The sequence below is a fragment of the Megalops cyprinoides genome, chromosome 17 (genome assembly GCF_013368585.1).
Source record: "Megalops cyprinoides isolate fMegCyp1 chromosome 17, fMegCyp1.pri, whole genome shotgun sequence".
NCBI lineage: Eukaryota > Metazoa > Chordata > Actinopteri > Elopiformes > Megalopidae > Megalops > Megalops cyprinoides.
In genome coordinates this window covers 6757615-6785344 of record NC_050599.1, presented here as the reverse complement: position 1 = coordinate 6785344, position 27730 = coordinate 6757615, and the positions used below count along the sequence as shown (strand labels likewise).

General features: G+C 41.1%; 1 protein-coding gene across 1 annotated transcript; it reads right to left on the bottom strand.

Annotated features, from left to right (window-relative positions):
• On the bottom strand, positions 1 to 26582 carry fkbp1b (FKBP prolyl isomerase 1B). The gene is made up of 4 exons (XM_036550567.1): positions 26411 to 26582; positions 20158 to 20205; positions 4255 to 4367; positions 1 to 2265 (listed from the first exon to the last, which is right to left on the bottom strand). The coding sequence occupies exons 1-4, from the start codon at positions 26445 to 26447 to the stop codon at positions 2137 to 2139; spliced, it is 327 nt and encodes a 108-aa protein (XP_036406460.1). The 5' UTR covers positions 26448 to 26582; the 3' UTR covers positions 1 to 2136.
• Positions 26583 to 27730: the final 1148 nt, after the last annotated feature.

Here is a 27730-nt window from a genome sequence, read left to right as displayed (position 1 = left end):
TTAAGGGTACTTTATTCATTCTCACGCAACATTGCGAATACATTTGTAACATGCCATTGATGACAGCTGTATATTTGCAAGTCAGTACGCCTTTCTACACAGAATTCAACTGTAGACAGAGTGTGTTCAATAACATCCAGGTTTACCACGGTGCACCAGCATTTGCAGGTTATAGACACTGTCTCTGTGCAGGGCCACACAGAAAACTGAATTAACTAGCAGGATTTATAATTCCTCAGTGAATGCATTGAGAAGACGACTGTTGTTGTCTCATTTAATGACGATCGTGTTTAATTCTTTCGAAAAGCCAGCGAAACGACAGCAATCAGTGGGTGCATGGTGGGTTACCACACCAAAACCACGATATGAGCATGGGTGAACCACACAAATGCTTCCACCCAAAAGCAGAGGTTACAAACTCATGAGAAGGGGAGCTAAATGAGAGAAATTCTGTATGTGCCCAAACTAGAAAAACACTGGCACATTCTTTCTTTGGAGTCTGGTTTCTTTTCCTTTCCTTTTTTTGGTGTCAAGTTTCAGAATATCTCCTTTGGATAATGTTTGTGACACTTTTCGAGAGTATGGCTTTGTGAACACTGGTGATGCATAAGGTGCGATGACCCAGGAGATCTGAGAGAAGCCATAGTAATGTGATGCAGAGCTTTCCCTATTTCACTCCTAAAGGCTCAACTCTACAGTTTTTGTGGTGCAGGAAAAAATGTGCTTTATCTCTGTATCTCTTGCAGAACTACTTACAAATGCTAGGGATTTTAGTTTGGATGCCCCTGTTTTAGCTTGCAGTCAGGCAGTTGAACACATTCTAGAATAGATGTAAATGTAACGCTATTTATGAAATGTTACCCTTAAAATGGTCAAAATGTCTGAATGAACTGAAGTAATATTTTTTCCTGAATTATAGGTCTTAATAAATAAGCCTTAAGCAGGCTTCCTCCATGTGAACCTCATGCTTGCTAATGTGAGAGGATAAGAAAATACTTGAGAAAAAAATCTCAGACAAAACCCCTAAAACCATTCAACTTATCTTCTAGTCATTCACTCACTGCTGACAAATTAACTACTTTGTCACCAGCACTTAAGACTTTTACAGTGTGCTGGCAGTGTTTACACACAGAAGTCTGTAGACTTTATCCTTTTCAAGGATTTTTTTTCTCTAAATGATATTTTTAAAAAGCTGACAGGCATTTTATTTGTTGATCATACTCAAAGGTTTCCATGTTGAGCACATAAAAATGATGGTAATATATGGGAACTAAGCTGAATTTGCCTTTGGAAACTTTCGTCTTGGCCAACAGCTACAAACCTCTTTTTACAAAAGGGACTTTTGGAGGTAATCTAGCAACTTTTTTGCTCTGAGGAGTTGGCAGAACTAGGTATCATCAGCTGGGGTTTCTGTGCATTCAAGGAACCAAAAAGGCTTCTCTTGAGAAAGTCTAAGAGAGATACATTCCTGCCCCTTTAATTGGCAAAGAATAAAGACCTCTCACTCTTTTTATTAAGGGTTGATGAAGCATGTGATCCTCATAACTAAAGCAACCTTCAATATGCAGTAATTGTGCCTGAAATCATGCAATTGTTCTTTCCTGTGGCTTCATCAGAGCAAGCTTATATGATGGACATAGAAAATATACTAAACACAGCAAGACTATTTTTTATCAGCATTCAGCAGGACACACCTCAATTAAAAGTGGCAATGCAGATAGTGGTTGTTAATGCCCCTTAAAACACAGAATATTGTACTTTCACGCCCTACTTCCACTTTAACAGTACGCTAAGGCAGTGGTTTATAACTCTTTATATACTCAGTGGTGAGGGATTCAGGTTTTTTTCATTTGCAGAGTCAGTAGAAATGTACAACCTAAAAATGTAAACGAAGAAGAAAAATACAATGGGTAAATATAAACATTGCAACAAAGGAGCCTAATTATGGTATTGGTAGGTAAAATGTAAAAAGTCTAAGAACAACGATCGACATCTAATTGACACAGTTGCCAGCGAAGCAGAAGATACATTAAGTAAGAGGTTTAGTATGCTAAAATCGATTGGGCGTGGGGGTGGGGGACCCCTGGCGGAGGGTGATCGGTCTTGGGCGACAACCCCTCCCCTCTGCGGTGGTCCTCACTCCAGCTTCAGGAGCTCCACGTCGAATATGAGGGTGGCGTTGGGAGGAATGACTCCTGGATGACCTGTGGCCCCGTACGCCATGTCCGGTGTGCAGGTGATCTTAGCTCTCTGGCCCAGGCTCATCTGAGTACGGAAAAGAAACAAACAGGTGACAAAGTACCATCACGCACAAAGTACCATTACTAGCTTCCAGCTAGTAAGCTGCTTGCAGACGAAGCTGTGAAAGTGTTTGTTTTATTTGTCCTTTAATTATGCTGCATCAGCTGAGATGGCAGGTGAAGCTGAAAAATTATCAGCTATAAAATCCATACAGTTTACCTAAAACTCATAAACCATGGAGTGTTAGTGGCCTATGGGACATACGCAGCAGTGTTGGCTGGTGAGCTAGAGACAGGTGAGCCAGAGGCCTTTTCTGTTTACTCCCCTCAATTTACGATCCAACAGTTAATTTACATATATAGGTATAGCTTTCAAATTTTATTCTGTGATTGCATTAAATTGCTTTGCATCATAAAGTTTTAGCTCTTTTATATCCATTTAATTTTAGCTTGTGGATGAATGCACTCTCTCCCCATGCTGGAACTGAAGGAATATCGACAAAATAAGACCCTGTTAAACTGATCTGGGCAGATCGGGAAGTTTAATGTTTATGAAAAAGCGCTGAGGCTTTCACTGAACTGAAGTTTATGTGCTTTGCGTTATTAAGCGTCGTGCTCAAACGGGTGTGCTATACGGTTGACAGAGGGTATGATGTAGCAAAATGTAGCAGTTCTTTGCAATTCTTTGAAATTATTCATCTGATTTTTATTCAGTTAAACTCCATATTGCCATTTACATTCTTTAATGTGATTAAAATACAGAGACTGCTACAACTTAATACAAAATTAAAATAAAGCTTTGTCATTTCGTACAGTCATATTGCAGAACACAAACCATCAGACAATTCAATTTAGTAAAATCAATTTAATGTCTAACATTTAAACCAATTTAATATCCTTCAGAATAAAACACTCTTAATTAACACATCACATTACATTAATTAAATGTACATTATACCAGCTTTGGGCACAATGTATAATAAAGGCTAGAAAATGAAGTTCAGAACCTCTATTTTATTTAAACTGCAAAATCTTCACAAATCAGATTAACAAATATCATACATCATCAATATTTCCTGAATTAAGACATAAAAAGTACTGATCCACAAATTGTTAAAGATGTAAAGAATAATAATGTTATCTGAAACTGGTACTCATTACAGTTATTGGTATTAATTATTCAGCTAATTAACGTTTGATTGCCAACTGAGGAAAGTAAATGGAAACAGTTTAAACTAATTAGGTAAGGGGTTAGAGGAAAGGCTTGTGTCTCCTCTGTTTGAAGCTCACCAGCCACCACTGATACACTCACAGTCTTCATACTTATGGTTCAAGAGGTACAACCACCATAAAACATTTTTGATTTTTTTGGAAAACACTTATAAGACATCTATATTGTTTGATGAATACATTTGGGATTTTAACTGTTGTGTTCCTTGGACACATGTCTTTAAAAGTTATAGTTACACAATATTTCTGCATTGAGGAAAAAATGAGCAAATCAATATTAAGTATGTATGCATACATACACAAACTGGGCCTAAAATGACAACCTGACCCATGTTGGATGTTGATGCAAATACACTGTAGCACACAAGGAAACATATCTCATATTTGATGATAGACATGAATTGGACCCCATTTGGAAATGATTACCAATGTTCTGTGGATCTCCTGATCTTGATTTCCAACTGCAAAATGCAAATGGCTACCATTTGGAATTAGCATTTACATTTTTTGAAGTTTTTTTTGCCATCAGACCTCTGTTTGTTCAGGTCATATTAACCTGTGCTACTACTTCTACTGGGCTGCACCAAGCCATTTGGACCAATTGTTTATATAAGTCATATTTTGCCTAGCCTTGAGTAAGAGACAACAATTTGATAAGACCATTAAAATCAATTCCTTAAATTGTGGGCCCAATCTTGAGTGGCCAACTAGCCTTGAGATGCAAAGTCCATGACATAAAGAGGTAGAGATGCATGTTACATTTCCTGGAAGTAGACCCCATTACCTGTGCAACACCTTCCTCCCAACCTTTGATGACTTCCTGTCTGCCAATCTTGAACTTGAATGGCTTGTTTCTGTCTCTTGAGGAATCAAATTTCTTCCCATTCTGCAGCATGCCTGACAAAAAAAAGAGATGCACTTAGAAACAAACTGCCAATCAATCATTGTGTTTTCAAAAACAGAAACAGAAAATGAATGGTCATGTTACTGCACAGACAGCCTGTAAAACTGATAGCACATCTCTATACAAAAGATGGATCGGTCAATACTTTCCACACAATTGGCCATAAAGGTATCAAGTTTCTAAACAACTGTCTCATCAATCATATTTCCACACAATCAATCATCATGTTTCCAAACAAATGTTGAATCAACAATTTGACAATCATCGGTCATGGTTTGCTTCACCTCATTCCCAAATGGAAATATGTTTCACAACAGCACAATTGTATTATATTACACTCTTATCCAGAGTGACTCTCATCAGTTGCAATTCAATGTTATCCATCTGTACAGCTGGATATTTATTGGGGCAATTTTGGGTTAAGTAACTTGCCCAAGGGTACAGCGACAGTGCCCCAGCGGGGAACTGAACTGGCAATCTTTTGAAGTCCTACTCCTTAACCACTATGCTACACTGCCTCCCCACTGGTGGAGAGAAAATGATATAATCTTTCAGTTTCCCTTTATAATATATGTAGTCCCAAATGCCCCAACAATCACATCTAATCTGTTTTGTTCTTAAATCTCCTTTCTGAACTATGAAAGACAAACGGAACAGAGACACATCTAAGGCTATTCATGACTAGATCATTTGTGCTCTCTCTTGCTGAGATTACATTTCTCTTCCACGCTGCCTCTTCTGATGTGCTGTAGGTGGTTTTGATTTTCTCAGCTGCTAGGTTTTATTAGAGTCCGTCGCCGACTGATAGCATTTGATCTCGATCTGCCGTCCCCGTGTGTGTGTGGGAAGTGCCCATTTACATTTTCTTACATGAGAGAAAAAGCCTCTTGCATCAGGAATCAAATGGCTCATGCTGCCTTACATGATGAGTCGACTCACACCTTCGTGTTCCTTAATATCCACGGTCCCTCTAATCTTGTATGTTTTTGTGTTTAAAGGGAGATAATATGCCCTGAAGGAAAATGTGATTCTCGTACCCTGCTTTTAAAAGACACCAAAGTGAATTGAATGGCTGTGAGTCCTGTTCCCCTGGGTATGTTATCCAGAGGCTTTATAAATTAACAGGGAAACTCAGAAGGGCTTCTGGCCTACAGACAAACCGTACTAACAGCTGTTTGTTTACGCAGCTTCAGTGTGGCTGTTTCATTAGAAAATGAAAAATCAAATTAACAAGCGGCCACCAGATTTTCATTCGAAAATGGGCTTTGTTCATTTCTGACAGATAGAAATTTGCAGGAGCTTCATAAAAACAGCTGGGGGGGGACAATTTGATTTCAGCCGAGAGTTCAGCACATACACGACGGCACAGATAAAGGCTTTTGACTATCTTTTTTTAAAAGGAATGAGAGAGTATCTGCAAAATTACATTTCTCAAATGGACCATTTCACAAGTGTGGGGTGTCTATTCAATTTAGTCAGGCTACTGGAAAATTAATAAAAGGTAATAGAGCGATAACAACCAAATGTAATCTGCTGCATAATGACATCATTTGCATAGCGATAATGCCACACAGAGGCATATCACTAAATAGAAAACACTCTGGATATCCAGAGTGACTGCTAAATGCCAATAATGTAATATAATGTAATTTAAGATGAGACTGAATGGGAGGGGTCAACAGTGAGCAAGGCTCTGGCCTTAGAAAAGATTCGGACCCTAGATGGGCACCCCCTCTACTTGAGCCGAGTTAACTGACAATTTGAGCCAACTGATATTATGTAATATGATAATCAGTTATTTGGTATGCAAACTGAAATAGCTGGTCCTTTTGTTCTTATTTTTTGTGGCTGGCAACTGCAGGACATTCAGAAATAACGCATAATATTTTTGATAATGTTCATTATCAGTATTGTTTTTAAGGGTTAGTTAAGGTAGTCTCAAGCAGAAAAAAAAACATTTCACATTCTCCTCCATGTAGGTGCTTAAATAATACAGGTGTGAGATTAAATAATTCACGTATGCTATGTGGGCTAAAGTTGACAGCAGGCTTCTGTGTCAGTTAGGACCCTTTACACAAGCCAAAGCGTAGTTTCATGTCCAAGCCTGCTCTATTACTTGGGAAAGAAGAGAGAAATGTGAAGAACTCCAATTTTTCAATTCCTGAAACATGGAAATCGTGTGCACTGTTCAAATCAAATTACATTGCAGTTTCCCCCCCGAACAAACCAAACCAAATCAGATCAACCTAGACCAAACAGTGGTACTGTAGGGTATGTAACAAAAAAAAAAGAATTCAAAACCAGAATCCTCCAAGACTGAGGAATAATTCTATTCGGCTTTCCTGATATGATCTTAAGATGTCCTTATGCGTCCTTCAGAGCGAAAAGGTACAAACGGGATGTGGAATATGGGACGCTGGCCTAATTCCGCGGATTGTTCTAGAGTTATGTGGGTCACTTCTAGCCTGCAGTTGGACCATCAGAGACAGAAACTGTAATTGAACAAGAAAGTACAAAGGCTCGCTAAAAATTAGCTCCAAACAGTCTGATCCTCCATCCAATGCTAAGGCAGGCATGATTGTATAACGTGCCTTTTGTCATAACTGTGCACTTCGGATGGTAAATCCCAATGTTTTTCACTTAAACTGATCTGGGGGCAAAATTAAGCACGTACAGCAAGTGACCAGGGTCACCAATCGGGTTACAAACATTCCCAGTCAGAATAACTTTAGATTACTGAATAAGAATTAGGACACAGCAGTATTTGGCCTATATTTGTTTTCTCTAAATGTTTTCTGTTTTTTTTTTCTTTTAATTTTGTATGTCTCATGATCCATTTCTGGAGCACACCTAAACATTTACTCCGCCATATACAAGCACTTAAAGACATAACAACATGCATATCCCTGCAATGACATCAAGACTATGACTGCTTTTTGCATTAAAAATATCAAGAATGGCTCTCAGGTGGCTCAGCCATTATTGTGCTTAAAACCAAATGCAGACTGACCTCTATAGCCGAAGACATCGAGTTTGAGTCTCAACTGTGCCATTAGCCAACGAGGACCAGGACCCGTATTCATTAAGTATCTGAGAATTACTCCTGAGAGTCCTACTAAAAGCACTTTCAGGAATAAAAAAGCCCTACCACAGAGAAGGCAATGGGAGTTATTTATGCAGCTCTCAGCTGGGGGTAAGACCATTTCCTATGAGTAGCTCTCAGTTGACATTTACAACATAATACTTGCCATGAACAAATGGTTGCGATGACATTTTTCAGTTTGTCTCATGTATTTCGAAAATGCCCAAAAAATGCAATTGTGGAATGCAACAGTGTTGCCATAGTGCTGCAAATTATGAACATGATCAAACAGCTTAAAAATGTGAATAAATGCCAGGAAATTAGCCTGGATGGTTTACACTCTTAAACACCTTCAAAAGCAAGACATATAATAATTTGAAACTATTTTTCTTAATCAGAATAATGAAATGTTTGTTAAGACTATATTGTTTCATTCTATCATTACGGCTAATATTGCCTTAATCCTCAATTTCCCCAAAGGATAACAGGCTAAAAATACGACTCCTCAACTCGCAGATATTGTGCAGACCTGCACATGCTGTTATTATTCAGCTGGTTTTTTCAGGGCTGTTTCCAGATTTATTTGTGGAGAATGTGAATGTCCTTTTCCAACTGCCTAAGTTCCCTCTCCACGACAATACGCATGACCTTACAAACCCTACCAATGACGCAACTGGAGCTAGCTGTTGTGCTTGAGCTGCACAACTGCAAGCAGTCACGGAAATGGAGTCACTGGCTATGGTTTCTGGAGCTATCCATTGTCTCTTAGTAGCTGACATCCTAGGGGGACAAAATGGTTTTCAAATAAAACCCTTTCCCTGTTGCCAAGAAACAAAGTTTGAATTACATTTCTTAAAGCATTAAGTGGTGATGTTCCTCTCACAAGAGTGACAGTGTCTCTAACACAGCCGATGACAAATAAAATACCACCCTCATCTCAAAGACATCTTTTTAACAGTTTTGTGTTGTCAACTGTAGGCAAAATGTATTTGCTCTCCTGAAGAATGCATGTGTGCTCCCCCAATGCAGCCGTTTGTCAGCCACTTCTAATGGGTTAACACAGCTCGCAAAGACTCCTAAATACCTGCTGAGGTGGGAGTACCTGTAAGTCTAAAGAATCTCGGTAAATACCTTCTATTCGTAGGAGTAAGTGTCGGACCAAACTGACGCCACTCTCCAAATTTCCGAGCACTTAGGACCTATTTCCTGCTCTGAGATGAATGGCAGTCCACATAATTGGGTTATGTTGGCTAGAGCCCCCATACTACTTCTCGGCACCATCCGGTGACTTTTTCGGGACCCTACTGATAATCTGGGTTGATAAAACGCTGTCGGTGAGAAACATCCTGAAACTGGCGTTCACTCTCCAGAGGGGCATTGTGGGATTTGAGAAAAGAAAAGCAGCTGTTGGCCGCACACAAGTGCACTGGAGGATTGCATCGGTTGCACAACTGCCGATTACACACTTAGGGTGGGGAAAAAAGGGGGAAGATTCATAACTTTAATACATAACTTTATTACACAACATAAATCCTTTAATCTAATATTACACAAAATAAATCCTTTAATCTAATAAAACCATAACCTGTTTTTATTTCAAAGGCGCCGCAATTAGGAACGCAAGAAGCAGGTTCACCTGGGAGTCTGCACTGTGCCGTAAACGGACGGAAATCTTTTAATTATATTATTCCACTGAAAAGTAATATGAGACTGTGCAGCACTGTATGTCAACAGGCAACCCAACAGAGCACATGAAGCACAACATTTGGAAATGGAAGAATGGATAGAGCTTGTTAAAGACTTTGGTGAAGCCCTGGAATGCATCACAAATAAGGAGCAAACGGTAAAAAGACAGTTTTAATTCCAGACAGAACAGAGCTGTGAATCTAGTCAGCGTGGTTAAACATGGCTGCAGAGTGACATTAATACGCCACGCCCGTACAGTAGTACTTCGCTTTCCCTTTACTTGGAAGGACGAAGGCTTCCAGGAATTAGCGTGCCAGGGAGCCAGACACTGAAGCTGCGGCACCCCACGCGGGGGCCGGCGGGCACAGGATGCACCCATCACCAATTTTCAACCCGCCAGTGATTTATTGACAAAAGAGCAGCTACACAGATGGCCAGTGTTCCGCCCTGCCAGTGTAGCGCTGCAGGCATGGGGTCCCACGTTACACTGCAAACGGGAGTTTTTGTTTTTTTTTTGTATTTGTTCAAGACTTTTGACAGAGCCTTTGCCTACCAGGAAGCTGTGTGAAACGGACTGCCTGATATCACAATTCGCCTGCATATCATCACTTCATTTGCACGCTGAAGGTGTGTGTGTGTGTGTGTGTGTGCGTGCGTGTGTATTTTCACGTGTGCACGCATGTCAGAGTATTTGGCCTATGCATGCACGTGCACAGTTGAGGGTGCAAAGCGAGCACTCCCAGGGACGCTGGTGTTGAGCTCCTAATTAAGACAAAATTCTTGCTCCTCTGCTGAGCTTCTCCACGCTGAGACTGCCCTCCAGCGAGGAGCCCGCAGGAAACCGCACTGACCGCTGCACAGACAGCGGCACCGACTGGCATTCAGAGATTTATCTGCATCTTTAATATCCTAGGACACAAGCCTGGCGCGCGCCCTGGAAGTTTCTGTGCTCGTTATTTTTGGGCAGCCACAGCACACGCATTAAAACATAAAACGCGCTAATCTAATTTCGAACAGTGGGGGGCAGTACGGGGTTTTTGGCATCCCATCTCCTCAATGATGGCACAAAGGACCTCCCACCCTCACCCTGACAATGCTCACTCCAGCCTTTTACTTTGCGAGTAGCACTCAGCCTGGAGTAAGAGGATAAGTAGCTGACTCATCCAAGGTGCACACTGTAAAACAAACGTCTCCTTCCAGCTGCAGCATCCCGGGCTAACACGAGAGCTCCCCAGGAGGCTAACTCTATCTACAGCAGCCCGGCCAAGAGCTACTATTTTTACCACTGTTTACTGTAGCTCTCCCAAGTGAAGTCTAGCAGCCCTGACGGTAAATCTTATCTGCCCGGGTTCAGATGAAATGCGATAGGCCACGTACACCATCTGTCTACAACTTGACCATATATACGGTTCATCCGTTTTCATAATGGAGTTATGAATGTCTTGCAGGATATAAAAAGCTGGCCAGAGGCTGCTTAACTGATAGAAACTGTGCGAAGCAGAAATTCTCCATGTTTAAGTTAGGTGTGGCAAAATAACAAGCACAAAGCATACTGAAAATCTACTGCAGGGAAACTGTAGGCCACCTGTCCTGGATCTTTTGGTGTAGAAACCAAAAAATATTCCTTTGCAAGAAGTGGCATGCCTTTACGTTGCCAAATTTGTTTTTTTCGTGCCATCTCGGTCCAGTTGCTGCAGACTGCATCACCTACAATATTTTTACATCTGACAGCCTTGTTTGTGAACAGGCTGAGTGTAAGCTGAATTTCAAAGGCAGTTTGGTTTATGCTGTAGGTCTATAGGCATTCATTTTGGAAAGAGGAATATTAGCAAAAATTTCTCTTCAGCAGCTTTCTTTTCAGAGAAAGGATAAAGAACAGAATGAGTGTGGAATTTAAATGACTATAAAGTGCATTAGAGAGTGGAGCAGTCCTGCTTACCCACAAGATTTAAGATGTTGAAAATGTGTTTAAAAATGGAAAAAAAAAACCAATTCACAAATTTTTAAACTTTATTTTACCCAGCAGGGTCACTTGAGACCAAGTTCTCTTCTCTTCCAATGTCCTGTGAAGGACGCTGGGAACTGCCTACTCTTTGCAGTAAGCGCAGTGGGATCTTTAATGACGACAGGGAGTTAGGACCTTGGTTTAACATCTCATCTGAAAGACATCATCTCCTCAGCACAGTGTCCCTGTCACCATCCTCGGGCACTGCTCACCTGTTCGGTCCAGAGGGATGACTGCCCCCTACTGGCCCTCCAACACCACTTCCAGCAGCAACCTGGTTTTTCCCAGGTCTCTTTTCCAGGTACTACCCAAACTCATCATCACTGCTTAGCTTCAGCCACGAGACAGGATGGTATGGCTGCTGGCCATTTAGCATGAAAATATTCACATTTTCCTTCCACGGCAATGACACCTTCCATCTGTTACAACACCTCAGCCTCCATGTCAAAATCCACCTTCAAGCTGTGCGTCACTATGACATCTATCCCTCCAGCAGCACTGACAGCAGCTCCACCATCTTACACCTTCAACTCTAAACCTAAACGCTTATATATCCAGTCCACTGATGGGAAAGAATACACAAGAGATTGCAGCCAATCAGCACACATGTAAAGCTGCAGGACATGTCTGCCAGCCGGAGACATCTCCTGTCAGAACTGATAAACGACCTGTATGATCCCAGAAAAGTGTGTCCGTTACAGAATTGGGTGGTGCGCATGATTTTGGGGGTGGGTCGGTGGGTTCATCCTTCACTCCTACCCTGTTACATTAGAACCCGCAGAGCAACGGTGACAGAAATCTACCCAATCTGGGCCATTAAACAGCAGGGAGACGGTTCTGTGGCAGCAGTAGGGGGCAGTATGGAAAGACCCATGTAGGCTGAACGGCTCTGTCATTGCTCAAATGCTCTTCACAAGGGGTTTACATGTAAGTATTCAACATAAATTTCAACATGGCCACGTTACCGTGTGAGCTTCAAAATTTTTTCAGTTATAAAATTACTTCTGGCGTTGAATAGGAAATGTGTTATATTCTAAATCTGAGCAGTTTGTAAGCAGGGTCACTACACACAAATACACAAGGAAGTAAACAAAAATAATAAAAATAATAAACACAATACTGAAATATTTATGCAAAAGAACTTAATATAGTAAGGTGTGGTTTGACAGGCTTCTGTAAAAATATTAGGTATTAGATAGTAGACTGCCTATACAGCGGTATGTCATGGGAAGAGTAGTGAACTCTGACTTAAATGCCATGTGGACAGCTCCATTTAGAACTGACATCATCAGTGAGGGACAGCAGGATCTGTTACCAAGAATCTCGTAACTCTCACTAGATACCAACAATGCATTCAGCAGTTAGAGTCAACCATTTTGGAGGTTAAGGGTCAATTCCACATATAATAAAAGGTTAGCAAAGGGTTCCCTGTTATCATTAACAGTAGTAGCATTGTTATTTATAGCAGTGAGATTAACTGAACAGTATTTGAAAAGAGTCCCAGCAGAAATAGATTGCTGCAAAAAATAGGTCCAGTAAGCTCAATGGGATTAAGCTACTTTAATTGATTTGTTCTGCCTCTTTCAAGTAGGTGGTTAGAAGCTCTGTACAGAGTGCTTACCAAAGGTGTATCACTAATAGTATCACTAATGTATTAGTGTTACCTTCTACTTAATCACTGTATTTACTGGTAGGCTAAAATGTTGCAGTGAGTTTAACTTAAGAATCATCAGGACAGAAATTCAGCCATCAATCAATCAATATTTTCCTGGGCACTCTCTTGTTGTTACTTTCAGACCTCAAACAGGGTGTAAATCTATTTCATTTTTCACAGGCAAAGGCAAACAGGATTAAATACGTTGAAAAGAATTTGTCAGAGTGTCCAGAGTGACCTTTCCTGTTTGGTTTAAAACCAACAGCTCTTTTGTGGCTGACTGCATCATATATTGTAGACACAACCCTTGTAGCAGAATGTAAGTCATACTGTAAGTGTTTTGTGATATAATTTTCTTGATGTTAAAGAACGTGTTGGCGGGAGGCAAATCTTAACATGGAAAAAGAGAGTAACAGGTCTGTACAAATAGTTAAGTCCGACTGCACAGTTTATAAAGTACATTGTTCAGGGCAGGAAGAAAATGACACCATACATCTCCTTCTACCTGCTTCTAGAAACTCTTCATTGTGTGGCACAGAAATAATAAAAATGTTTACAGATAAGCCAAGCCAGGAAATGCACAGAACAGATATCGGGCTGTAAATAGAACAGCCCAAAGGCAGAACAATAGTCCATTTCCACTGTTACTGCTCTTGCTCATATTTCTTCAGTTTCCAACAAGCTTTATGCAGCTATTGGGTGATCTTGCGGTTCTAACATTAGGCTAGCATGCATTATCCCAATGCCAAAGCAGGCATTAGTAATGGGCATTAGTTAATGGGCAGGCTTGTCTATAACCCAGCAGCCCTAAAGCAATTACATTTGTTTACTTTAATAAAAACATTATTACATTGGCATTAAAAAATATGCTTTAGCAAGCATTTCAGAATGCATTTTTATAGATACTGACACCCCTAGTCCTACATACCTTCACTCCCCAATTTAATTTAAACTCACATGCACGTCTTCTTCAAACTGAAAGTAAGACTATTAAAGCAGAACAAAATGAATTGAAATACGGCTTATTGGTCTGCTGCAGGGTTTCTGTTATCCGGTAATTACCAATTTATGCCTGGTAAAATTTTATAAAAAACCGACAAATTAAAAACTTGCAGGTGAGGATGTCGGGTAATAATGCTCATACGAAATGTAGCTATAATGAAGGCTATCCCTAAATTGCCTGTGTTCTGCCCGTGTCAAGCGTGCCAGCAGAGAGGGGCTTCTCTCTGCAGAATCGAATTAAGACGGCGCTGCGAAGTCATCTGGAGGAGGAGAGAGTGACGCAGCTTATGCGCATTGCAAGCTGCAAAGACACACTGGACACGTTTGATTTCAAGTCGGCAGCAGAGGACTTTGCCACAATGAAAAAAAGGAGAAAATAAAATGCTACCTGGTATCCTATAGGCTACTTTTGATGCCATGTAAGCCTAGCCTTTGTTTTAAACAGGCTACAGATGTTACAGGTTACAGATCTTTCGTAATAGCCTACATTTTAGCGGCTAACGTTGAGGTTTTGCTCAATCTTTACTGTCCGTGTTGCTTAATCGTTACTGTTCATTAACTAGCCAAACTGATTTGAGGTTGTTGTCATTCTTTCGTCAGCCTAGGTGTACATTATACTTGCATTGGTAACATAGACTGGTATTGAAACATGATCGGTAAGTTTCAGATTTGTCCAGTAAACTAAATTCTTTCCAGACACCAGACCGGCAAGACAAAATCCTAGCGGAAACCCTGGTCTGCTGGTGTTTCTGGTTTCTGGCTACTGCTGCTTTACTGTAACAAGGGAAACACTGCCTGCCTGGCAAGAAACTGAAAAATAATCAGGACAAAAGGCTTTGTGTTTTTTATATTATTATTGTTATTATTAAACTGCTTTTTGGAGGGAGGCTGCTGGCTTCCCGAGCTGGAAAGAGGAGGCAGGTGGAATGGGAGATCAGGCTCCACATTAACACTTGGCTAATAGGGTCAAACTTCACCACAGCCAGGGTGGGGGGGGGCTTAATATAGTCAGAGGCAGTGTGCTGGTCCAACAGTACACCGCTGCCGTTGGCCCCTCGTCAGCAAACTTAAAGGGAGGGATGACCGCGGCCATTCCTCAGCGGAGGTGACGACCATTTGTCACGCAGCGTAAAATTAACTCCAGACATAAATAAATCAGAGCGCGAGGCGGTCGATTCAGCAGTTCAGCATGTGTCACTCTCTCTCCCTGCCTCCCTCCCGGAGAAAGCACTCTCTCCGCGGACAAAACTGCGGACCCACCGCCAGTCACAGCTTTTACTTATACAACGTTTGATATCCTTCTCGGTAACCAGGGGCATATTTCGTGACATGAACCCATTTGTACATATCAGCTCCTTTCTGTACCGAGTCCCACTGTGAGTGGTGCTGCATGTGTCAAACCCACCATCATGGCCACCATCATTATACCAGTTTTGAATTATATATGTACAAATGTACAGTGCCCTTCATATTAAGTCATATCCCTGGCTAAATATGAACCAAAAATATGCTACAATAATGTACATATAGGATAATTTTTAAATTTATATCTGAATAGCATTACACAGAGCCAGTTCAAAAATAATACACCTTTATTGAGAAAAAAATACCTTGTCTATGCACACCTTTAAGTAATGTTTCAAACAAAATCTGACAAAACAAAACTACACAAACATTGTGCATAGATGGAAGCTTCTGGACCTATACAGCTAGGCGTTCAAAGGCTTCCTGTTTCCCTGTGAAATAAAAGGAGGCGGCACACAGAAAACCTCCCTGAAGGCTGTAGGTTAATGGTCACTGACCTCCACAAGCTGGGAGACTATAAAGGAATCCACAAATATCTTCCACTTTCCACTAGTGTCCATTATTAAGAAATTCAAGGCTGCTGGTACGGGGGCTGGAAAAAAGGGTGCATGTCTACCTTGCTGTCCTGGCCTGTGACGTGAGTGGTTTGGGAGGCAACAGAAAATCCAAAAAAAAAAAAAGTGTCAAAGTGTCAAAAAGAGCCTTTCAACGTTGCATGCATGAATGTTGGCTGGGTTGCGAGGAAGACGCCTCCTTTGAAGACAAGGCACAGAAAGAGGCTTTGAACTTCACCAAGCTACATCTGAATAACAAATCTGAGCCTACCCCATGGTCAGATGAAATGAAAATTGAGGTTTTTGGACAGGCTCATCAGCTTTATGTTTGACTCGAAAAAGTGGAGCTTGGAAATGATGAAACAGAACCTGCGTCTATCCAGCAGAGCACAAAATAAACTTTCTCAACTGATCCTTTCAATCTCCAGACCTCAATCCAATCAAACATTTGCAGTTCGAACTCAAGAAAGCAGTTCACAAAACAAAACATAATCATCTGAAAGAAGAACAAAATTTGTTATAATTTATGATATGAATAAAGGTCTCTACTTGTTTATAGAGTGCTCTTTCTAAGCAATATGGCCAGTAGCAAGTCCACAACAGTATGCAATCTTACAGCAGCTTACTATTATACAGTATGCCGGCAGATTAGACATAGACATCAGTATGGAGCTGATTTTCATATCTTGGGCATGTAAGTCATATAATCCTAGGGTAAACACTACCTTTGCACTCTACACCAGGGCTCCATTGTACATTTTTCCAAAAAACTGAGATGTCTAAATATAGGGTCTTTAGTTCGAAAACCATCCAAATGTAGGAAACTGTAACTTGCTCAGGACGAAGGGGTCTTACTAGGCAAAACAAACAACAATATGTTATTGAATTCAGCAAGGACCAAATGAATCATGAGTTTAAAAGAATTTTTTTACCAAATACCATTTTAATTGAGCTCACAGTGAGACACATTCATCAAACCTGCTTTGAAGAAGAACCACAATTCAGAGAGGCCCGAAAGGATGGGCTCAGTGGTTTTGTGGACAGAGGCACAAACAGGAAGGCTAGGGGTTCACCGCGCAGCATACCAAAGACTTCAGAAACTCTGCTCTGCGTTCAGCATAAAAGAGATGGACAGGCGTAATGTCCAGGGGAGAGCTTGCATGTCAACCTGCCTCATGCTGCAAGAATTTGAATATAGCGCAACCCAACAAACTGTCAAGCCCCAGACAACTGTCTCCAAACGACAGGCAAGGGCAAGCAGCAACAATGAAAACTTGGTATTTTTGCCAAGAAGAGAGTCTTTCCAGCAACACAAAAAAAATCTGCAAACCACTCACATCTCCTCAAGACATGAATTAGTAACATAATTTTCACAATTCAAGTCGGCCTCTCAGTCCTCAAAAAAAAAAAAAAAATTCAGTGCCCTGCAGAATACCGAGTACTGTCACGCTTTAAAATGAAGGTGGCAGAAATGACCTGTGTTTGTTCTTGGGTTAACCTAAATCAGTCTCAGACAGCGCTTGGCAATTTCATACATCTATACAACTGTAAAACAGAATACATACTTCAGTGTGGACAATTATCATGCACTACAACGGAATGGGCTGTTGACTTGCGTTTAACATACAACAGCATTTTCATTCCTCAGTCTCTCCACAGGCACTGAACTGCGGCCAATAAAATGGCCCAAACATTGTGCTGAGGTCTTGAACTCCAAGAGCTTGGGTCACTCAAGGACCAGAGACCTTCCCAGTCTTCAGTCATATTTCCTTTTTTATACTTCCCTATAGTACTGGATCATGTAGGAAACATGATGCATGGTGGTGTGTCCAGGCCTGGGCGCGTTCATGTAGTCTGAGCTTTTTCCCATTTCTGCAGCATGAAGCAATGTGATTTACAAGTAGACTACCAGGGACAGGATGCCGTGTCTATTACAGGGCCATTCCCCTGATCCGGTGCCAAGCCGAGAGGCAGCGGGTTGCATTTTTAAGGGTACAACTTGGTACAGTTCGGCTGGGGACTGAACCCCCACGCTTCTGGAGTCAGGGAGGACACTCTTAACATTTTTACATGTAACATTTTTTTGTTTAGCAGGTACTCATATCTGGAGTAACTTGCATATAGCTAAATGTTTGCATGTTATGGATTTATATAGCTACAGTACATAATTACTGGGGCAAGTCAGTTTAAGTAGCTTGTTCAATGGTACAGCGACAGTGGCCCTCCCGGAATCAAACCAGCAACCTATCTGGTTACAAGGCCTGCTCCTTTCTACTATGCCACACTATACTCCGAGAGCTGACTGCATATTTCCCTGTGTGAGAGAGTGAGTGAATGCAGATACTATGAGTAATTAATTATGAGTAATTATCTCCAGTTATTTATTAGAAATAACTGGAGTTCTACACACTGTTTCTGGAGGAAAATGCAGTGAAAATCAGGTGAAAATGGGGATTCAAAGGTTTCATCCTGGGAACCATGGAAAATTCAAATATCCAAATATGAACCTGCATATCCATACTGAGTACCCACGGTGCAGATCAGTGATGAGAGGCCATGAGTTCATGCAGTCTCAGTAACTCTGTAGAGAAAAGAACAGAGTCCTGTACAGCTTCAAGTGGCAGTGCTTTGTTTTTGTTCTGCCTGGCTGTGCCAAGCTATACTTGTACATCTTGACCCGAATTCTGTTCTCTGCAATAAATCACCCTGAAACCAAAATGTCTGCTTCATCAAAGTACGGTGTTCTTCATCCTTTAATGTGAAACTCCGAGCAACAACTCTGTAAGTGCTGTTTTGTGTTGTTTTGTCTATCACTTAATTGACTGCAGATTCATGTTATGCAAGAAACAAAAAAAAATACCAAGTCTCTTAGATTCTTACCTCAAAGTCAAGGGCAATATATGAACCACAGGTCTATTCACAGCTATTCTGTAAGCCCAAATGCTGAAGAGTTCTGCTGCATCATGGGGGAAATGCACTTGCGTCACAAAGAACAAAACATGGGCATGAACTACGCTGGTTGTTTGCAATGCAAAAGAACCAGCTTCCTGGTGTTCTGTCTCAGGCATTCTAACATGCAATAATCAATGGGGAATCATCAAAGACTGTGGGCTGAGAAGTGTTGGGCTGAAAAATTTATCACCGTCAGACGGTAAACTGCGGATCACCCCACCTGCCATTACAGGTTACACTTTCATAATACCACACACAGCCATAGGCTGATTTAAACTAATCTGAACAAATAAGAGAGACATCTGACTTACATTACATTACTTTATACATTCCTCATTACATTACACATTATACAAGTGCAGTATGCTTCAAACACACTATTGGTTACACACACTTGGTTAATACCAGTTTTATAATGGGCTCATTTTTGTCTCACTAACACAGAATATAATTTCAAGATGAACTCTTCAACCTGAGAAATAATGTACTCAAAACAATGTACTAAAGCCTACACATGGAGGGGCAGATATGATTACATCCTTAATTATGAACACAGAAGTACACACACTTACATCAGATGCTCAATTCAAGGAGTAGGATGATGACTGAGAAGCACTGAAATATTGTTGTTGAAACAAAAGAAACTACAGACACCCAGACTCAATACACATTCCACACATACTATTCCATACATACTCTTGACATACTCTATATGTTCTAAGCACACTCCATCCATATTCCACTCATAACACATGCACACTCCACACTTGGTCAACACATGTTTCAAACTTACTCAAACCTATTTCACACATACTCCATTAGAACCCAAACATACTCTCTATGTACTACATACATGTTTTAAACATACTCCATACATATTCCATACTTAAATCATACACACCCCATACATATACCATTAATAGCCTGTGCATACTCCACATCACTCCATACTCCACAGTGTATATTACTCCATATTGCATACATTCTGTGTGCATATTTCATTTGAACTGTAAGCATACTCAGTACACACTCCGAACATGTTCTAAACACATTCTGTCTGTGTTCAGACAGGATGGTGGAATGTAGACGCAGCTGTACTTCCTGTCTGCCGCTGTATGTCACTGCGGAAATGTAGCGGCTCCACCCATCTGAGAATTTCCATGGAAACCGAACAAGATTATCACTGCTGATTCGCAGGGCACATGCCTCCCCTTCACTAGGACAGTGTGCACGGCCTTTCTCCAGCACGTTTCACTTTTCGGCTTAAACACGGTGGCAGCATACGCAGATTAAGGCTGGAACTTATGCACTCAGGCATTAATTGTGAAAATGGCTTTCTTAATTCCCTAAACACTTAAATAACATTTGCCATGTTATTATAACTGTACCCAAAACAACATTAACTTATAAGCCGTTACAGTGTGTACCTTTGCCTAATTATCGACAGTTTAATATTTATTTTGCTAATTTGCAAAAAAAAAGACCTATGAAAATTGCAGCACTGAGAAAGGACACTGCTAATGGCCTTTTACCACAAACTCACCTGTATAGTGAACCACACACGTCTGTCCTTTCTTTGGAAAAGTCCTTCCTGTTTTAATGAGAAAATTAAGTACATATTAGTAACTATAGGCATAGAGCATGATGAAAATAGTATGCCATTTATTTGTTTAGCAAACAAGTGCATCCAAGGTGACTCACACAGGTTACATTTAACATATCATCCATATATACCTCTGAATGAATTCAAGTTAAGCACCTTGCTCAAGGGTACAATGTATAAACAATGGATACATACCTTCGATTTGAACCTGCACCATAAAGGTTACAAGTTTTGCTCCCTAATAACTGCACACATTAATCTCAGCATGCACCATGCAGGGATGAGAATAAGCATGGCCATTTATTTTTGGAGAGAATGACAGTTAGGTGGAAACTACACTGGCAACATGCCTAGTTGCAGAAAAATTTGATGACATTATAAATATAGGCTCAAACCACACAGAGCTGATGCTCTTTCTGCTCCGCACACATCCATCATGATTTTAAAACGGTCAAACACAATCTATTTTTAATGGGAGCAATGCACAGATCTACTTTGGTTTCCACCGCTGTCCCTGCCTACCTGCCTGACCTCACTGGACACAAGTGGGACATTCTGAACAGCTTCTAGCTGACTGAATGCTGAATTGCAATAAGTGGCTGATAAGACCTAATGAATGTCCATTCAGAGTTCCCACACTCACTCCTCCTGATCAGTACTGCCCACAGAAAACTCACAGTGACAAACACTGGAAAGACAGGTAGCTGTGTGCTATACACGGACAGTATATGCCAGTATACACAGTACATCAACAGCAGAAATGGCGAAAACTAAGGCTAAATAACCCAATCTATCTGTCTTCCCCCAGTTTGCTTTTCAAGTATGTGGACAGCCACACATATGGCCCATAGTACAGAGCCTATAAGGAACCCATTCAATCGAAATGTTTTGCTACATGGAGACCAAAAAATCATTTTCATTTAAGTCCTAGATGAAAGCTGTCTTTTGTTTACTTGGCTGTTCTTACTGGAGTTAGGAATTTTAAACCAATCCAAGCCTTCACAGCGCTAGACCTACAGGCGTTTAACAAGAACACCTGTAAGCACTGAATCCTGTTAAAAATGTAGCTTAATTACTGTACTGAAGTGTTATAGCAAAGACTAGATTGAACTCCACCCTAAAACTTAAGGACAAAGCAAATTCGATTGAATTCCCATTTTAACCTTAATAGAATCGACTTAACCTTGATTTCAAAATGCAAATTGATTTTGTTAAAGAAGTGCACTCAGCTGAGAAGTCTATTAGAACTGGCATGGCTCACCAGCTTCCACAAAATCACAATGATGTCTTCCATCATGCAAGTACCTTTAATGTCATCTAAATGTTATCATATGTGTATGGGGTAATCCCAGATCAGAATTCTCCCATTGAGAAAGAACAATTTCCTCACCTTATCCAGCATAATTGTCCCTGAGAAGCTGAACTCATCCTTGATTAATAAATACATGATCCACAATTACAGTTTTCCCTGACAGAAAAAAACTCCTGTGCTGCCTTGACCAAGATTCAGTTGTGCACCATGATAAATCATTCATGAAACACTTGGGACTTCACACAACAATGAAGGTGCTTTTCTTGGGAGGAAGCAGCTATCTGCCTCTCAGACACAAATGCTTTATTTGTGTCTGAATTTGGGTACAACTACAAGCTGAGAGATATGCATGTGTTCCTCAGTGTAAGCAGCTGGCTCCACACAGGGTCATTTAAATTAAGGAAAAAGCAGGAATATTTTAATGGTAATCATATCGGTTCTGCCCTCTGGGTGACCTCCTTCTGTGGATGAGTATACGGCAGTGTGTTTGCATTAAATGCATTAGATGGTTATAACAAAATGCTGGATTCTAAAGTATCATTACTATACTCACCTGACAGATGCCCTTATACAGCACAATTTACATATCTGACTTTTATCACATATCGTATATTGACAGCAGTCCAGGTTAAATACCTCACTCGTGGGCACAAGGATAGCAGCCCACTGAGGACTGGAAGCTACAACCTTCTGGTTACAACAGTCAGTTTCTTAACCACTCCACTGCAACATCAATGTATGCACCACAGTACTGCATGCTATGAGCGGGCTGTGCAAACTCAGAGCTGCCTTTGGCTTTTCGTCACAGTGTTGAGGCCAACGCTGAAACGGCCCACGCTCTCAACGAGAGAGGGCCGGGGCCGTGTGGAGTGGGAGTGGGAGTGGGAGTGGGGGGCGAGAGTGGGCTGAGGGGCCAGAGGTCAGCAGGAATCACACTCAAGCAGCCATCAGAGTGGAGTTTGCACATTTCGTCAGTCTCAGATGAAAAACTAACTCTTTCTTCCAAGCATACAATCTAGCACAAATTTACAGCTGTGCGTTGTGCTCCGGTTCCTCAACCACAGCCAAAATCTTTAGAATTAAGTCTAATTTTAATGCAGTTTATAATGAAATAATGATATCAATGTTGGACAGTAAAACATTTTATGAATTTAATTTTGAGCTATGAGAGACTAACACCACTGCGGAGGCTCTGAGGCTGCTCAGTGCAGCCAGCTTCACCCCACAGCAGAATGCTGACGGAGGAACACACCGCTGTGTTGCAATAAGTAGGCTGAGTTTATTAAAGCACACTCACTTCCTTAAGGGTTACACTTGGAGGGCTTTCAAATGCTGAGGGAAAAACAGAACAACAAAAATCCTCAGCCAGCTGGAATCAGCCAGTTGTTTTCACTGTTTGTGTTCCGTTTCTCTCTGTGCACCTCACAGCTCTAATTGCAACACTTATGTGACAGAGAAGTGTGACTACCTGATATAACGAACTCGCACCTTTTTTTTTTTCCCTCTTCAAAAAAAGGTGTGCTTTTCTTTAATGTTCTCCTGAGGTATGGGGCAGAACTGGGAAGACAGAAGTTTGACACGCACACTGGAGATACAGAAGACTGGCCACACGCAGAAATTACTGCGTTGTTTTTCATCGGTATATTTCCAGATCATACCTGTATTATACCTGCAGCAGATATTTACGAATGAATCTGCATACGTGTATCAAACCTGCTACAGCTGGGTTCCATGCACTTCGTGAGCGCTGCTGTTTCTATCAGCTGTGAGTGAAAGGAATGTGTGTCACATGACACTGGGAGGGGTTGGGGGCGGGGGGTGAATGTCAGACAGAGACAGGAATGTCATGCAAGAGGGATTCGAGATTCCCAAAGAAAGTCTGAAAACTCTCACTGAGCAGCTGCGGTGCTGCACACTGCGTAAGGAACTGGGCTCGCGACCAGAACGTCGCGGGCTTGATTTCATAGCGAGACGCCGCTGTCGAATCATTGCACAAGGTTATAAACTGCTTCAATTCACAACCCAGCCGAATAAGTGTTTGCATGTAAAAATCCAATCTATGTCCTGCCTCACCCTGGAAAAGGGTGTCCATTAAGCAAGTATATAATAAGGGTGTCTACTGAGCAAGTATATAATAATGATAAAACACCACATTAGCCTACATGCTGGTACATCTCCATGCGGTTTCCCTTGACCTACAAATCACATACAGATTCATTACCGAGTTTATGGAGCAGTAAAGCTGGAAAATGCCATTCATTACATTACATTATTGTCATTTAGCAGACGCTCTTATCCAGAGCAACTTACAATTTTGATCCACTTATACAACCGGATATTTACTGAGGCAATTGTGGGTTGGGTACCTTGCCCAAGGGCACAGCAGCAGTGCCCCAGCAGGGAATCAAACCAGCAACCTTTCGGTTGCAAGCCCTGCTCCTTACTACTGTACCACGTCGCCGCCCCATTCAGTGCCCCAGACTGTCATCTGTAGCAACAAAGGTAGCTTCGTTATTCTGCTCTTCAGCTTTTGCACGCCTGACAAATAAAATCTCAGCATAACATCGCAGAAAAACGGTGCAAAAATAAATCTTGTATTGTTTAAATGAAATATCTTCACGTGACAAGTTGCAACATTGATATTGCATATATATAAGGGGCGTGTAGTACCTAGATTTGTGTAAAGTACGAATATGACAAGGCTGTGCGGTATAGACCTTCATGGATTGAGTTCTGATAAAAAGGTAATCTGATCCACTAGTTAGCATAGCCGTGTGGTTAGTGTCGGACTGTCTGTTCTCACACTGGCAGGCTGTGGGATTTCACACCAGCTGAGTCACACTGAAATGTTTAAAATGATACCCATTATCCCCCCGGGATAGACAGTGAGTGCCGAGACAGCTGTAATTATGCCCCTGTGTCGACTAAAATCCTTCCCAGTGGCTGTCTGCTCTGTTCCTGCCTCGGAAATCAGGACCACCACCTGTTTCACCCAAAATGATCCCCAACTTGATTGTACAGAAGCTATACGTTTACATACGTGACGGGAGAGCCGATACATGCTATACCCATTTTCAGTATTTATTCCAAGACGTTAAAATGTTGCATCAAAATGTTGTGATACACAGGGTGATCACTACAAATGACTGTGGTCTGTGTTTGTTATGAGAACCCTTGCTCATATGTTTGCTCCCCCATCAACTTGTAATTTCGCTTTCAATCAGGCTATGTGAAAACCATGTCAACATAAAATGGCCCCAGGTAACCATGTATTTGCTACAACAGACTTTGCATCACTATAATTCTGCACATGAGACTTGTTTAAACTGCACGCCCCACCCCAAAAAAAAAGGATATATTTTAGAATCTTAGAAATACCCCAGATTTGTTTGAAAACGTCCTGTTTATCAGAGGAGTCGAGGACATATCTGAATGGTTGCTGGTAAATCATCCGGTGGCTTGTTTCACATCCTGCCAAATCTGCTCATATTTGTCTCTGGATTGAGGACTGCGGACTCACATGAGCGAATTAACGTATCAAAGACAAAAATTCAAGGAATTGCTGTGAGGTCTGGAGCCACTGACTGATGTGTCTCTGAGTCTGAATCTTGCTGTCAAACAGCAAACCCGAAAGACTGTCGTGGCGTCCATCACGTCAGGACCATACCGGAGGAATCGTCTAGGAATAACTAATACCAGCAACCGGTGGGAAACGATCAGAGGTTGACTTAAGCAACAGACACTGATTAAAGATTGACTGTTAAATTCAGTGCATGTATCAATGCCACTGCCATCGTCCGCTACAACAGGTCAAGGTGATTCACACTGTGAGATCTCAAAAGAGAACGCAATTTTCTTAAGTTGAAATGAAAAGAGACGAATGCTGCTTTATGTAAGTGCTGGCTAAATAATGCATTTGTTAAACGCCATGGGGGTGATCAAAACAGCGCTCAGTTTCTACATCTTACGTGGGTTTTGAATTTAACTTGAGTGCTTTTCAAAGTAACTAGGTCCAAATCAAGTATTGCAATCACCAAATCAAACTGCAGTCAGCGAGCCGCTGTAAACACAGCGTTGCATTTGCATTTTGTATACAGGGGTAACTTAACGCTTGTTAGCATATTGAACACACTTTGCAAACAGTTTGTAAAATACTAAGAACTCGTCAGTGAAACTTACGGAAAGATTTTCGTTTCTAGTTATCAAACGTTAATTAAAATATGTATCCAGCCTATACCTCAGATACCAATAAGAGTTTACAACTATCTTGCTGTCTATCTATAATCTATCCGTCGGGCTGCCTGCCTAACTATCCGTTTAGCCATCATGCCCCCAAGTAAGCAAGGGGTTGGGCAGCTAACTGGGTAAACTATGACCACTGTAGCTAACTAGTTACCATTCATGCACGAATAAACCTGAAAGCTATCTATACCCATCCAACAACAGAACTGTTTCAAAAGAGCTATAACAATCTAACATCGGGATTAATTTAGGAATGGCTGTGTTTAGCTAGGTGATCTGGATAACGTTAGCATAGTAATTCATCAGCTAGCTAATAATACAACTGTAGAAGAATGCAGGAACGCAGAGGAATAGCTAGGTATTGCACAGCTAGGCACAGTGGCAAGCAGCAAGCAATTATGTGCTGTAATATGCCGCAAGGATGTAGCTATGCGATCGTTGAGGCAATTTGTTGGTGGCAAGCTGGCAAGCTAATAAATCCTAATACCCCGCTTTACCCTTGATAACTGCTGGCTACAACACTTTCCCAGTTGGATTTTTTTAAAAAATGTAAAATTTTAGCTAGTTAGCGAACTGCGAAAATTGGGCACCAAGGAAATAGCTAAAATTAAGAAATAAAAGCGTAATGTTACACCTTACCATCTCCCGGAGATATTGTCTCAATTTCCACACCCATTATTGAAGTAGCTATCAAGCTAATGCTTCGTTGAGAACTGGACAGACCCCGTTAGATGGTTATCTAAGCGAGCTAGCTTGCTTGATAACGTTACTATGTCCAGGAGAATTAGCAAGCTACAGCTATCCCTCCCTCAACTACTGACAGACTGTACTGTACTCAACCAAGATTTTGTCGCTTCTCCGAGTTAGATATCTTCCTCCCTATTTCCGTCTTAGTGCACCGGCAGGCGAACCAAAAATGGATCCAAACACGGAGCTCCTGCACTACGAACAGATCCATTCATTGAAAGCAATGGCTGTATCAACTGTAAGGTGGCTATCGAATTATAATGTATGTGTCTATGTGACAATTAGAAATACTGTTCCAATATCCAGTTAAAGTGTAGAACAGGTAAAAAGGTTCTAATGAATAAACATTTTGCATCTTTTAGCAATGTAATGAAACACATATGAATAAGTAATATTACAAAATTAAAGATGAATTCTGAATTCTATCTGACACTGGACCTAATATGGCTTAATTATCAGAGGAAAAACTGTAGATTGTTGCAATGATCTAGAAAGGTATAAGCAGAAGAGAACACAGAGCACGTGGCAAATCAGAAACAAGAAGGTAGTGAGAGACCATATCGTTTTTATGAAGAACGTCAAAGTGCGTTACAAAGAGAGGGTGACCCACCTGGGTGATTCACAGCAATGGTTTTGCACAAGGAGACTCAGACCGCACATTATGCTGAGATGCGTAAGGAGGAACTGCTTTAGTTAGTTAAACTGAAATATGTTCGTATGGCAAGACCGAGAAAGCTAAATTGGGAATTTTGACAGATCATCATGAAGCCCCTGTTTGTGTTAAGTGCCACGGGGTCTTCAGTGAACACAGTGAGCCAGGACTCATCTGAAAGTTAAGGTCTCCTCCAGTACAGAGTCCCCAACAGTGCATTAGGTCATTGATTATTATGCTGCGTCCAAAGAGAAGACTGCCCCTTACGTGTCCTTTCATGAAACTGGATTGCGTAGATTGTAGGAGATCAGATAGCCAATCGGCTAAGATTTCAGTGCCTCCAGTATGGGTCTGTTAGATTTGTGAAATATTTATTTCTGTCCATACAAATAAATTGGTTAGAACAAACCAACATTTCAGTTTCATTTGACTAAAATTGTTCCGTTCAATGTGGAAAACATAACGTGCGCTAATACTGTATGTAAACAATTCTGCATTATGTGTTGGGACAAACGCGGATGCGTTCTGGAATTTCTATGGGAACTGCACTGAATGTCGTT

Coding starts and splice junctions, on each gene's coding strand:
- fkbp1b (XM_036550567.1), bottom strand. CDS start 26,447: ATGGGTGTGGAAATTGAGACAATATCTCCGGGAGATG. Junction 20,206..26,410: donor GACAATATCTCCGGGAGATG/GTAAGGTGTAAC, acceptor TCATTAAAACAG/GAAGGACTTTTCCAAAGAAA. Junction 4,368..20,157: donor GTGTGTGGTTCACTATACAG/GTGAGTTTGTGG, acceptor TTTTTTTGTCAG/GCATGCTGCAGAATGGGAAG.